At 44.8% G+C, this 13,357-nt stretch overlaps 1 protein-coding gene across 3 annotated transcripts; it reads right to left on the bottom strand.

The window, feature by feature from the left end:
* Nucleotides 1-1,585: 1,585 nt before the first annotated feature.
* On the bottom strand, nt 1,586-12,993 carry SLC2A5 (solute carrier family 2 member 5). Of its 3 annotated transcripts, XM_009556710.2 has the most exons (12): nt 12,854-12,993; nt 11,222-11,320; nt 10,628-10,788; nt 9,864-9,988; nt 6,423-6,575; nt 6,214-6,339; nt 5,745-5,932; nt 5,232-5,342; nt 4,639-4,740; nt 3,954-4,029; nt 2,406-2,533; nt 1,586-1,858 (listed from the first exon to the last, which is right to left on the bottom strand). In XM_009556710.2, the coding sequence occupies exons 1-12, from the start codon at nt 12,908-12,910 to the stop codon at nt 1,628-1,630; spliced, it is 1,557 nt and encodes a 518-aa protein (XP_009555005.1). In that variant the 5' UTR covers nt 12,911-12,993; the 3' UTR covers nt 1,586-1,627. The 3 variants fall into 3 exon arrangements, with proteins under 3 accessions (XP_009555005.1, XP_053941667.1, XP_053941668.1); XM_054085692.1 differs by lacking the exons at nt 11,222-11,320; nt 12,854-12,993 and having other exon boundaries at nt 9,864-9,944; nt 10,628-10,761; XM_054085693.1 differs by lacking the exons at nt 9,864-9,988; nt 10,628-10,788; nt 11,222-11,320; nt 12,854-12,993 and adding an exon at nt 7,147-7,933.
* Nucleotides 12,994-13,357: the final 364 nt, after the last annotated feature.

Below are 13,357 nucleotides of genomic sequence, written 5' to 3'. Positions count from 1 at the left end.
AGGAACAGGTACATAAAACCCTTGCCGGACAGAGTGTGGTCCTATGCAATCATCGTGCTTTGATCAGTGGCAGGGCTTCTTTTCTGGAAATGGATAGAGACTGAGCATGGAAACAGCTTCTTTTTCAACATAAAACATCACAAGTGTGAGGGAATGTATAAAGCTCATCTTCTAAGGTTAAAGTAAATCACATGAAGGGCTATCTCCATCAATAACAAAATCCATGCCAGGCTGTTCAACAATTCTGCTTTTTTCAAAACAGAGGGCAGCAGCCCTGCATAACAACAAATAACATTGAATTTCCCCATGTTAAATTATGCCATAATTAGTCCCAAACTTCCATAAGCTAATAAATACTTTAAGAAATCATCTATTTTTAGCACTGTGCACTTTACTTTCTTATGAAAAATCATCCCTAGGTCCTTTAGACTCAGAGCTTTCAAACCCATTTAGCGTTTAGGTGGAATGGTGCCCTTCAAGGACACAACCAGAAACCAGTAGAAGGACCAAGCTGTAAACTATTTGAAGACATTTTCAAGCGGTTTCACGTACCTGGGAGCAAAGTTATTTCAAAAACTAAACATAATTAACACAATGTGAATAGCTGAAGACAAATTTGGACATGTTTGTAAATACAGGCTCCAACCTGTAGCCCCCTGCACAGGAATCAACCTGAATTCATCCCCTTCAGTGCAGCAGGGAGGTTCTTTCTTAGTTCAATACCATGTACCCCTGGGGGACAAATGAGGTCCAAGTGGCTTATACATACAGAATAGGAGTATGTGGGTTATTAAAGGATTAAGAGAGGGGCCATGGCTTTTTGGCAATTGAAGTATAAACACTAGAGACTGAAGACTGAAATGAGCTAAACAGCTCAAAGACTAATGTACCTCTGGGTATAAATGGGCTGGTAAATAAGCATCAGCCAGATGGATGACTCCTCACCTCAAGAATAAGGCTTTGGAAGGACTCATCAGCAATAGTTGAGCACTAGGTTTCATTTGAATGGGAGAGTTGAGTGAGTGGCGTGGGGGTTATATGATAGTGATAAGCATTTCCAGTTTAGTAGTCCTTTGAGGCACGTGAAGGAATGATAAGATTTGACAGGATAAACACCCTTTTCAGCCTGCCTAACAAAGTACCTCAAAACAGCTGAACCGCTCCACCTCAGAACATCAAATGCTGGCATCACTCATGCTGCACCCTCAAATACATGAATGACAGTTCCTCAGAGATACATCATGCACTCCTTGCACACAACTAACCAAAACCCAGCCCAGGTGCTGGCTTGTGTCAGTCAGGACATCAGAGACATGCATCACCTTATGACATCGGTTACTTGATCACAGGAACTGAGCTGGCTGAGGATGCTGCCTTTTTCCCTGTGACAAATACCATGAGTGGGTAATTTGCCTTGGCAGTGGCTATGCCATGATGTAGAATGGTCCTGCTAATTATTCACAATGAGAACACTCTCAACACACCATGGTTTATTTGGAAACTTCCTCAATGGGAAGTTCATAGAAGGCCTGAACGAAGATCAGTATAAAAGGATGAATTGAAGTATTTGTTTTCCCGCTGAACAGATACTGAAATATGTCTGTGCCAGGCCAAACGCTGGGCTAGGTCACAGCTCACTGCTGGAGATTTCTTTCTTCACTGCCTGTCCACCTGGGACAGTGTGGAAATCCTTAAACTCTTCATCTTCAGGAATTTCCACCTTGTTCCTCTTGGCCATGATCCTGTTGATTTCCATGAAGGTTTTGTTCTTTGTTTCAGGAACAATGAAGAAGATGTAAACTATCGTGGTGAGGCAGATGGCACAGAAGATGAGAAAGCAGTAGGGCCCCAGTCCCTCCTAGCGCAATGAAAGGAGACAGAGAAGGTTCAGAGTAATATTCCAGTTGTGTAGTTTGCATGATTTGAGCAAGCAATAGCCACAAAAAAAACCAGGCACAGTGATGTGCACATATTGTAAGTTGAACAACTAGAAGTTAGAGGTGGTTCTAGATTCTGTCCTCTCATACTACCAGCATGGATTTGTTGGGAACCACCATGGATTTACTGGAAAATGAGGGTGAGGTTTTGTTACATAAATCAAACTCAACTTACCAGCTCCCTTTGCACATGGTAAAATCAGCAGCTGTAGCAATTTATGGAGCCCTATTAATGGGGATCAGTTCTAACTGCTGACCCAGAGGTCAAAAGCTAGAACAAGTTAAAGTGGAGGATGAGGAATTTGCACACTTTTCCATGCTCCTAAATTCAGAATCAGACATTCAGCTAAAAAAATCACCTTGGGCATTTACAGGTCTCAGGATTAAAAAAGGTTCCCTGTAATAACACAGGGATGAAGATGCTAATTTTAAGTTGAGGTCTTGTCCTGTTGTGCAGTTGCATCTTACCTCCATGTAGACAAACACAAACCCCACAGTGAAGTTGCTTAGCCAGTGCACAGACCCACCCACCATGAACGCCGCAGGCCGGGATGACTGGAGGAACATCTCCGTGATCATCACAAAAGGAATTGGACCTGGAAGACAGTTGTGTATTTGGACATCTCAAAGGCAATTTCCCCCACTCTAAGTTCCTAGATTACGCTGTTCATTTCAGTGGCAGCCAATGGTTTCTAAACTACTAGTTTTAGAAACAGCCAATAAGTCAAATAAAGGATTAAATAAAAAAAAACAAACAAACAAAACCAGGACAACTAAATGACTTTCCCTAGGCTCACATACACCAATCAGCCTCTTCTCTATGGCTGCACCTTAGCCATGAACCTCTCTCCAGCACAAATTGTAAAATAAGGTTGATAAACACAAACTGTCTCTGCAGAAAGCATCCTCTGAGCTGCAACTAAGCAAGCGATTGCCTCTTGAAAAAAGAAAAACAGAAAACATCCCAACACATGCAAGTGATGGAAAGCAACTTGTGGAACAAGCCCTCAGGCTGGTGCCCCGTGCTGCTGCCTTGCAGCATGGTTAAGCAGAAACAGTCCTGGGTCAGGCCACAGGTCCAGCTGGGCTGGAGGGTCTCCCTTCAGTAATCTCCTTGCCCTGAAGCTTGAATCTGCCTGATGGCATAGATGGAAAAGAGAGGGTTGTTTGTAATAATAATTCTATCTGCCTCTACAGCAATTTCAAACACACAGCGCCCCATCCAGCAAGGATCTGGCAGGGCTTTCCAAGCTAAACAGACAACTACCATGCTCAGAAACTGAGTCAGGACAAAGTCTTTCCAATACCCGCATCTACGTGCACATCTTCTTTCTGCAAAGTGATTTGCAGGGTCACAGGTATAATGTGAGTTGCTTGCATTGATTTGCTGCCTATAGATGCCAGTACGCAACATTTCTGCCCAGTTGGTAGGGATTACTATCTGTAGTTATGCTTCAGAATTTACTGAGGGAAAATCAGGCACACGCACAATTGTGCCTTGGCTTTTCCTCTTGAAAGCCAGATACTTACATGCCTTATGGAAACAGTCAGCAAATCACTGGAATATAAGCCTGGCAGACAACCAACAAGGTGTATGGCCACATGGTGAAGAAATTCCATCTCCTTGGATTAGCTCCACAGAGCTTTTGATTTGAAATTCAGGGCTCTTTATCAGGGAGTGCAGGGACAGGATGTGGGGGAATGGTTTTAAGCTGAAAGATGGGAGATTGAGAGGAGATCCTACAGAGAAGTGTTTTCCTATGAGGGTGGGAAGGCACTGGCCCTAGTTACCCAGAGCAATGGTGGCTGCCCCATCCCTGGAGGTGTTCCAGGCCAGGTTGGATGGGGCTTGGAGCCCCTGATTCAGTGGGAGGTGTCCCTGCCCATGGCAGGGGATTGGAACTGGATGGGCTTTAAGATCCCTTCCAACCCAAACTGTTCCATCATTGTATGTTTCTATAACACTTGGCTTAACTCAGTTTGTGGAGGACAGTATACTAAACTGTGCATACTTACTGGCTCCAATAGCATGCCCAATGATGTAAACAATGACGCACACAATGCTGAGGTAAGACATCCATAAGAAAGTGGTCTGTGAAGAATGTAACCACAGGTTAGATGTGGTTCTTATCCGAACATCACATAATCTTGAAGTAAGATTTGAAGGCATTCTAGAGCCAGTGCCGCTCTCCGTTGCCACATGTATCCATAGCTAGCCACAAAAATCATAGTCCGGGTATGATCCTTGCTTCCATCAAATGGATGCAACAGGGACCATGAACAGGACTTAAAAGAAATAGTATTTAAGGAGGAATTTCTTCACTATGAGAGTGGTGAGGCACTGCCAGAGGCTACCCAGAGCAGTGGTGGCTGCCCCATCCCTGGAGGTGTTCAAGACCAGGTTGGATGAGGCCTTGGGCAGCTTGATCTAGTGGAAGGTGTCCCTGCCCACAGCTGGGGGTTGGAACTGGATCATCTTTAAGGTCCCTTTCAACCCAAACTATTCTATGATTCTATTTAGACAAGCAGGACCATAGCTTTTCCTGGGCCTACTCAAAGTAGATGTACAAGGATAGAGACCTTTCATACTGTCCCCCTCCTGCCCAGGTTGTAGAAACAACTTCAAAATATACCAATGGCCTGTCTGCTGGAAGATCTAGAAATGCATCGGTAGCATCACCTGAGCCATTCAATGACACACCTGGAGACTGAGGGCCAAAGTTAGCACTGCACAGGAGACACAGCATAAACCAAAGCCAGCAAGGAGAAGGATTCTCCTTCCTAGGGATTCCACGATGAAAACCTGAAAGAGACAGAAGAGGGTGAGAAATCAGAGAGCTAGGGCACAGTGCTGATTATTCCCCCCCAAAAATTAAGGTAATCTTTGTCTTTTAAGGAATTCAGTGAAATTTCCACCATCTACTGATGGATTGTGGGCATGAAGCCACCCAGGAACTGCAAAAAGCTGAATGTGTCAATGACACAGAGAATACACAGGCCACCCTTCGGTCCCCAGGCCCAGTGAGAACTGTGTAGAATCCCTACAAGGTAACACTGGACAGCAAAAAATCACCTATCAGCCTGCAGACCAGAGACTGAAAACTTCTGAGGCATGCGAGAGATCAGCATGATTAATCACTTCAACAGAGCTCCCTTCAACCAAGTGACACCGCAGGGCATCTGCTGTGCAAAGCAGCTCACAGTGTGTGTTAATAACAGCCTGATAATTTAAACAGTGACAGACAGGGAAGACCAGACATGGTAGAAGTCGAAAGAGCCCAAATAGAAACTTACAGCAAGCAAAGTCATAACAACATTGATGGCACCTATCGACACGGTCACATATTGGACATCGTTCTCAGGCACACCTGCTGACTGGAAGATACTGTCTGCGTAGTAGAAGACCTGCAGCAAAACCACAGCTGCGTTTATATGTGGCCAAAGCCAGAACACAGGAATCCCATTTTGGCCACTTCTACATCCTGGAACTTGTGCACAGAAGCCTAAGAATTGAATTTTTTCATTTCTGGAGACATTGGTGTATGGATCCAGGCACAAGCACCTTACTCTAAAAACATCCAAACTATCATAACAGGACAGTTTGACTCTGTATCTAGTAAATGTATGTACTGGGTTTGGTAAAGGCCAGGGTCAACCTACCACAACATGATACAGAATCAGTGTTCATGACGAAAGGGTACTCCTGTGTCCTAGATTCTAGGTCCTGTCTCAGCGCCACCCTACATAACCCACACTAAAGCCTCATCCCTTTACCCCAGCCCCATCTCTTTACCTTTTCTCACTCACCGCATTAATCCCAGACAGCTGCTGTCCCATCATCATGGCCACAATAGAGATGAGCTGCCATCGCAAGGCTCTGAAGGTACACAGGCTGAGCACAGAGAAATGTCCTCCTTCCTTTTCTGACAGGTCTTCTTGGCGCATTTCTTCTATCTCATAATCCACATCATCACAGCCTCTCAGCTTCTGTAAAGCTAGTTGGGAGAAGAAGGTGGGTTATGGACCCCAGAGAGCTATAGTGAGCTCTCTTGCTTCAAATAAAGACTGAACAATATGTAAGCCATGGACAGCAGTGCTTCCATGGTGGGAAGTCAGGGATTCACATACACAGAGAAAATAGCAATGTTGCAAGAAAGCCATACACCTGCAACATGTCAATGAAGAATTTCACACTTGCTTCCTTCACTGTCAGTCATGTCCCACAGTCAGATCTACCCTGTTCCACCTCCCCTTTCATTAGATGATGATACTGTACCTTGTCGAGCTTGCTCTTCGTTGCCCTTTTGTATCAGCAGATATCTGGGACTCTCAGGGAAGAAGGGCAGTGTGAGGAGCTGAATTAGGGATGGGATCCCAGTGAGCCCCAGCAGCACAGGCCAGCCTGCAACAAGTGAGACACAGTGACAGCTATGAGAAATCTTTCCCCAGTGGAGCCCACAGAAAAGTCCCGAGCAAGGGCTTTACCTTCGTCATTCCCGAGGATTCTGTGGAGACCAAGGATCTGAGCTACAAGGATCCCTAGAGTGATGAAGAGCTGGGGTACTACCCCAATAGCACCTCTCAGATTTTTGGGGGACAGTTCTCCAAGGAACATTGGAACCACATTGGAAGCCAGACCTGGTGGGTAGAGAACAATGTTAGACATGAAGCTGTCTGACATCAGCATGCTCACCATCTTCTGTAAATCTCCTTTTTCCCCATGTGAGACTCAAATGATCCCTGCTGGCCCACAGGGCACATGGAAACCTTACACTCAAACCCTCTTTCTACAGATGAAGTTTTAATATCTTCTGGCCAGTGAATGTCATCTGTTCTCCTCAATCTTCAGAGCAACGTGGACAAAAACTATGTGGCATCAATTCATTCAATAGGTGGAGAAGTATAAAATCCATCTACTGTATCTAGTGTCCTCAGAAAGGCCCAGGAACTCAGTTTTCTCCAGGTGCTGTTGTTAAAGAAGTTTGTCCCACTGCCTCTCTGTTTGTAAATAATGCTGTTCCTTCGCCAAGGCTTTCTGTGTTACATTCACATACCTTCAGACAGATATCATCTCTGTGGCTAAGCTGCAGATACACCCCAGTGCTGGAGATAATTTAAGGGGCCTAGATGGTTTCACTCATTTCAATTAAAATACAGTAAGGAACCAACCACACGTGCATGGTGGGCCTTAGGACTGCAACCTGCTCACCTTTTGGTGCTGCAAGGGTCTAGCTTATTAACTGCTCAGCAGCGAAGCATTGTAGGATTCTGGGAAGGATGGCAGTAGACTGTCTTGCATACAGACCTGGCAGATGATTATGGGGCTCTTGATGTTCACCTTCCCCAAATTAGCTTTCTCCCAGCAAGGTCTGCAAGTACTTCAACGTGCAACACGCAAAGAATAATTGTGTTCTACTTCAGGTTTGGAAACAACCCAAAGCAGAATGGAAGAATTTCTACTTCCCCTAAAACAAGTTAAGAGTATCTAAATAAGCTGATTTAAGGGCAGAGGGATGTAACCTCTTGCTTTACTTGCTCAGTAAAGGTTTTGCGGAGAGGTTTGGTGGTTTAAGATCTCTTACAGACAGCATGCTGGAGTGGGTATTTCTACATGAATGGAACAGTAAGGACACAGGTTATTTTGAGGAACGTCACATGGTTACCCACGGTAACCCTGGTGAGCTGCCAGCTCCCATGACGATGCTGTAAAGCTTGGCATGTAACACGAATTCCTGGAGTCAAATGGCCACATAAAACTCTTATCTTACATTTCTAAAGTTCATAGCCTTCAGGAGTTTGGAGTTACAAAGGTGATCGAGCTGTTATCTGAGAGCCAAAAGGCACAGAATAAATATTAAAGCCACTAGAAAACATTATAAAACTAAACTTATCAGGTATGGTGGTTTAAGTCTGCACTATAGCCAGTCATTTAATTGTCTGGACCCAACTTAAAACACGTTGGCAGTGACTCTTGGACTACTGCATTCAAGTGACAGTGTCTTTCGAACTGTTCAGACTTGAATGGATCAAGCCTGTCACAGAGGGACCCTGTGTAGTCCAGGGCTGCAGACACTGTTACCAGCACCAGAACTGCCCTTCTGCGAGGCAGGGTGACTCTTGGATCCCACCAGAGCCTGAAGCAGCCTGCCTTGTTTCAGCAGCTTCCCTCCCCAGCCACAACATTCACAGCTGGAGTGAGGTCAAGCTGCAAAGGACAAGTTGGGTTAGCCAGTACAGATTCCTTAGTCAGTTATTTATAACTGGAAAGAGGGATCACACTTAGCAGATCCCTTAGTATTTACTCAGACAACTAACACTAAAAGCAGCTGCCAGGCTTAGAAAAGTCAAAAGCCAAAATAAAGCCTTTGGACTGGATGAATTTCCTGCCTTACCTCATCAACTGCAATTGCTGCATGTTACAGAGCAAGTTGTTTTCCTGTGGTGGTTTCTCGTCTTCTCATTCTATCTTTACAGGATATCCCAGCTCACTAATAAATCACGAAGCATGTCAGCCTCACTAGCCTAACACCAATTGACTGAGCCAAAATGCTGTTAGGACCCCTATCAACCTGGTTCGGCACATACTCTATACAGTACTGTGTGGGGTACCCAGACATTCTCGGTTTCTGTTTGTTCCTTATTCCTACAGATCTAATAGAGCCACTCATAACAGCAACTCAGACAGCCTTCTCCTTGGCTTCCAACGGTCCTTATGGTAAATCCAGTGGCCCTAGCTCCTCTGCTCTCCCTTTTAACATTTCTTTTCTCCTGCAGGAAGAACAGTCAGTTCCAGGACTGGATTATTGGATCTGGCATCATCTCCAATGACTTTGATTTAGAAGTATTTATTCTGTTCATGTTACATTAAAAAGCAAAAAAACCCAAAGCACCCAAAAAACCCAATAAACATTAAAAAATCCCAGGCTATCTGCTTTAAGGTATCTGGGAAAACAGATAATCATCACTAGGTTTCCTGGCTGTTGGAGCTCCAGTGCCTAGCAGATGTTTACTGCAGAGAATAGCCGCATTTTTTTTTGATTGAGAACAGCCCTGCAGAGAAGGACTTGGGGTGCTGGTTGATGAGAAGCTCAATATGAGCCAGCAATGTGCACTCGCAGCCCAGAAACCAAACGTGTCCTGAGCTGCCCCTCTATTCCTCTCTTGTGAGAGCTCATCTGGAGTATTGTGTCCAGGTCTCTAATTATCAACATAAGGAGATGGAGCTGTTGGAATGGGTCCCGAAGAGGCTACAAAGATGATCCGAGGGCTGGAGCGCCTCCCTTACAAGGACAGGCTGAGAGAGTTGGGGTGGTTCAGTGTGGAAAAGAGAAGGCTCGAGGAGACCTTAGAGCCACCTTCCAGTACCTGAACGGGCTATGAGAAAGCTGGGGAGGGACTGTTTACAAAGGGTAGTAGTGATAGGACGAGGGGCAATTGGTATAAACTGGAGAGGGGCAGATTTAGACTAGGCATAAGGAAGAATTTCTTCACAATGAGAGTGCTGAGGCCCTGGAACAGGTTGCCCAGGGAAGCTGGTGGCTGCCCAATCCTTGGAGGTGTTCGAGGCCAGGTTGGATGGGGCTTGGGCAGCCTGATGTAGTGGGAGGTGTCCCTGCCCATGGCAGTGGCATTGGAACTGGATGGGCTTTAAGGTCCCTTCCAACCCAAACTATTCTATGATTCTACAGACACAAGTCTCCCTACATCTTAAATTTCAGTCTCACTGCCATCGTTTACTAGAGATCTTTAGTAGTCCTGCAACACGCAGATGACAACTGTTAATCAAGCAAGGACAGCATTGTTATGCAGATGTATAGCTAAAACAGCTACCTGTGAAACCATCTGTTGTGAGAATATAAAAAAACCCCTTTATATAGCCAAGAACATATTGGTTGCTCTCCCTTTACCATCCAATCTTTCACTTACCAGCATATATTCCCATGATAAACCGTGAGAAGATGATTACTCCAGGAGTTTTTGATAGCTCTGAAGTTCCCATAAGGATGGCTGCAGCAATGGAGAAGAGGTTATTTATCAGCAAAGTGCCCTTTCTGCAAAGTAGTAGAGAAGGAGACAGATTCTGGTTGGATTTTTTTTTTTCTTCGTAAGGCCCCAAAAGCAGAAAGATCCCCTCTGTGCTATCCCTTCCAAAACTGAAATGAATCAGCATCCCACAGACTGATCCAAGAGAAAATGACGATTGTCCCATTATTGCCTGCAGGGACTGAAGGCTTCAAGAACTGAACTTTCTCAGGAAACACCAGTCAGCAGAAGCTCGAATCCCAGCCCAGGACGTTCACCATTGCTCTCCACCTGGCTCAGCGCCAAGCACGAAGCCTGGCCTTGACCGTATTGAAACCATTTAAAGTCTTCTACACATATGAAAAAACACTGCTGAGCCCAGCAACTAGTCACTAGCCCACCTGCCTTGCCATCAGGGTGTGTGGAAAACAATCATGCTCCTGATGGGCTTGGCAAGCTGGAGTGACCGGTGGGGCAGGTCTTGTCTGAGCCCAGCAGTCTGGAGGTGTTCCAGGCCAGGTTGGAGCCTTGGGCAGCCTGATCTAGTGGGACATGTCCCTCCCCGTCCCAAGGGGGTAGGAACTAGATGACCTTTCAAGTCCCTTCCAACCAAAACTATTCTATGATTTTATGACTGCTGAAGAGTGCTAAGCATCACTGTCACGTACCGACCACAACTGTTGACAAGAGGCCATACCACGAGGGACCCAACGAAGCCACCCAGAGGGTACATGGACACAGTAAGAGACCAGAGCAGTGTCTGGAAGCTCTTGTCCATAGGCACTCCAGTCCTGTTGAAGTGGGTTTGGTTGTAAAAGTCTTTCATGTACTGGAATGAAATACAGAGCATATTTAACTATAAAAGAGAGTTAACAGCAAATGCCATAAAGCTTTAGACAAATGTGTAGATCAAAACCAGAACTGGTGAGTTAGAAAATGAATTTAAGAGGGTGATTAGAAACCTGGAATAGAAAACTGTTGCTACAAGTTACCCTGCTTTATAGGATTTGCCTGGTTTCAGGACGGGAAGCTGTTCCTCATGTCCTGTCTCTTCTGGGCATAAAGTTATACACCTTAACATAAATAAAGGAAAGAAGGGTTTCCTTCCCTGGGGAACTTTTTTTAACCGGATGCCTGCTGACTCAAAGCACAGGGAAGTGCAAGCATCTCCCTACAAACACCCGTAATCTATTATTACACTCCTGCCTTATTTGTTTTTAAACCTACACCTAGGTCATGGTTCACCCCACAGTCCAACCTACCGGGGATGGAGAATTGATGACAGACACGTTGTAGCCATACTGGAAAGAAGATCCAAATGCAGATATCAGTGTCACCAAGGCAAGCAAAAGTGTCATTTTCTGTAGAGGGGAAAAAAACACACAGAAAAACACCTTGGAAGCAGGTTTGATTTATAGGCATAAATGGCATTCAGTAAAAAACAGAAATGCCCCAAGACTCGCCTTGTGTGGTTTGCATTTCATGTTACTGTATAAAGAAAGCCCAATGGGTTCTTTCATTATAAGTCATTTTGTTCTACTTAATTTGCACATAGTCATTACAATAATTCATTCTACTCTTTGTTGGTGTTGATGGATCATTTGAATGATGAATAACTTCTAAGTTATCATTCTTAGAATACCACCCCGTAGGGAACTAAGTTGTATGCAATTATTCTTTTTCCAACATGCAAATTGGTTAGTGAAATAACGGAGGATATCAGCACAGGAAAGCTTGAAAAGGAAGAGATTTTGCATTAAGTGGCAAAATCCCTTTCCTGTTCATTTGTTCTGCCTCCTACATTTGAGCATCAAGCTGTTTATGGATCTAATCCAATTGCCATTGAAGCCAATTAGAACTTATCCAAGCAGCTCAGCGAGGGCTTCGTTATGGGTTACAAAAGCAGCACTTTGCAATTAAACAGAAGGGCGAAATTGCCATCTGAGTAGGATCACCAGCCACGTTAGTGGCACCAATGTGGGGTTACAAGCAACTTGTTTTCTGCAACAATTTAGTTGCTATTCATTCCTCAGGCTGGTCCTGCTGTGTTGCTGAGCTGTTCTGGTTCTTTTGCTTTATAGCTCACTGATCTCTCTCACTGCTGCCACACCAATAAAGTCATTTTTCATTCACACACATATCTTTGTCACCATTATTGGCCTTAATGTCTGCAAGGTTTCATGCCCCAACACTCAACTCAGGCTCCACATAAAGGATCTCTCATTTCCCAATTGAACATTTGTCCAAGTAGCTGCTGGTACTCCTTATATTCCTCAGCAGCTCACCTACAGAGATCAGCAGAGTTTAAGGCACTGCAGGAGATCAAAATTCAAGCCAAACTCAGATTAAGGATCAGGAGGAAGCTAGGGCTTCCAGCTACATTTTCTAGGAGTAAGCTGTTGACATTTTCTCATTGGTGATGAAAAGCAGGCTGTGTTGCTCTCGTTAAACAAATCCCAGGAGTTAAAAAGAGCCACTGGTGTTAATTATTTACATTCAGCACTTCTAGGAAAACCTTCACATTGTGCAAGATTCCACAAAAATGCTGCTGGGAAAAGCAGCACCCATCCAGAAGCATCTGCAGCCCAAAAATGATTAGAAAGTTGGAAAGAAAATTCACACAGAAAAGGGGGAAAGTCACACAGAAGTTACACAGTAGGTCAGCTGCAAAGAGAGAGAATCAGGAGACTCAGTACAATGCTGTGCTGCAGACGGACATAAACCTGGGTCAAAGGCATCAGCATCTCTGCTCTCCCTGCAAGATCAGCTGGGAGTATGCCAGCCCAAAAGGTCTTGGTCTGCTCCTTCCTCTACAAATGACTGCAGATCCCAAACAGCTTGGCTCTGTATCTCTGGGATGCTGAAAGTGGGTGCATAGAGTTTGGCATACTTACCCCCTTCGAACCTTCACTGCAGTCGGAGGTCTCCTGCTTCCCTCCTTTCAACTTCATTTTGGTGTTTGAATCACAGATGCTGAGTACAGGCTTTTATACTTAAAACAGACAATGCAGGGGGTGGAAACTCCCTACAGACAGTCCCTCTGTGACTTTTCACAAAACATCCAATCAATGACAAGCTCTATCAGCCAAAGTTGTTGTTGTCCGATTGTTCCCTTACTCTGCACGACTCCCTTGTGTCTTGCCTTTCTTTTCCTTTTCCAAGGCTGTCACCACTAGGTCAGATGTTCTTCTGCTGGATCCTGACTCAAAACAGAGGTGCTGCCTGGTTACAGGGGAAACGGGCTCCTCAGTTTGACTAGAAGGGGCAGACATCACAAAAACTGTTAAACAAGCCGATTTCCCTCATCATATACACATGGACAATATGAGTCTATAGCAATAGAGCTGCTGCTGCATATCTGCCCTTGGGCCAATACACAGCTCTTTGTCCTACCTTGC

The sequence above is a fragment of the Cuculus canorus genome, chromosome 21 (assembly GCF_017976375.1).
Source record: "Cuculus canorus isolate bCucCan1 chromosome 21, bCucCan1.pri, whole genome shotgun sequence".
Lineage (NCBI taxonomy): Eukaryota > Metazoa > Chordata > Aves > Cuculiformes > Cuculidae > Cuculus > Cuculus canorus.
Note: the sequence above shows the minus strand (reverse complement) of the source record. Positions and strands in the feature narration are given on the sequence as shown.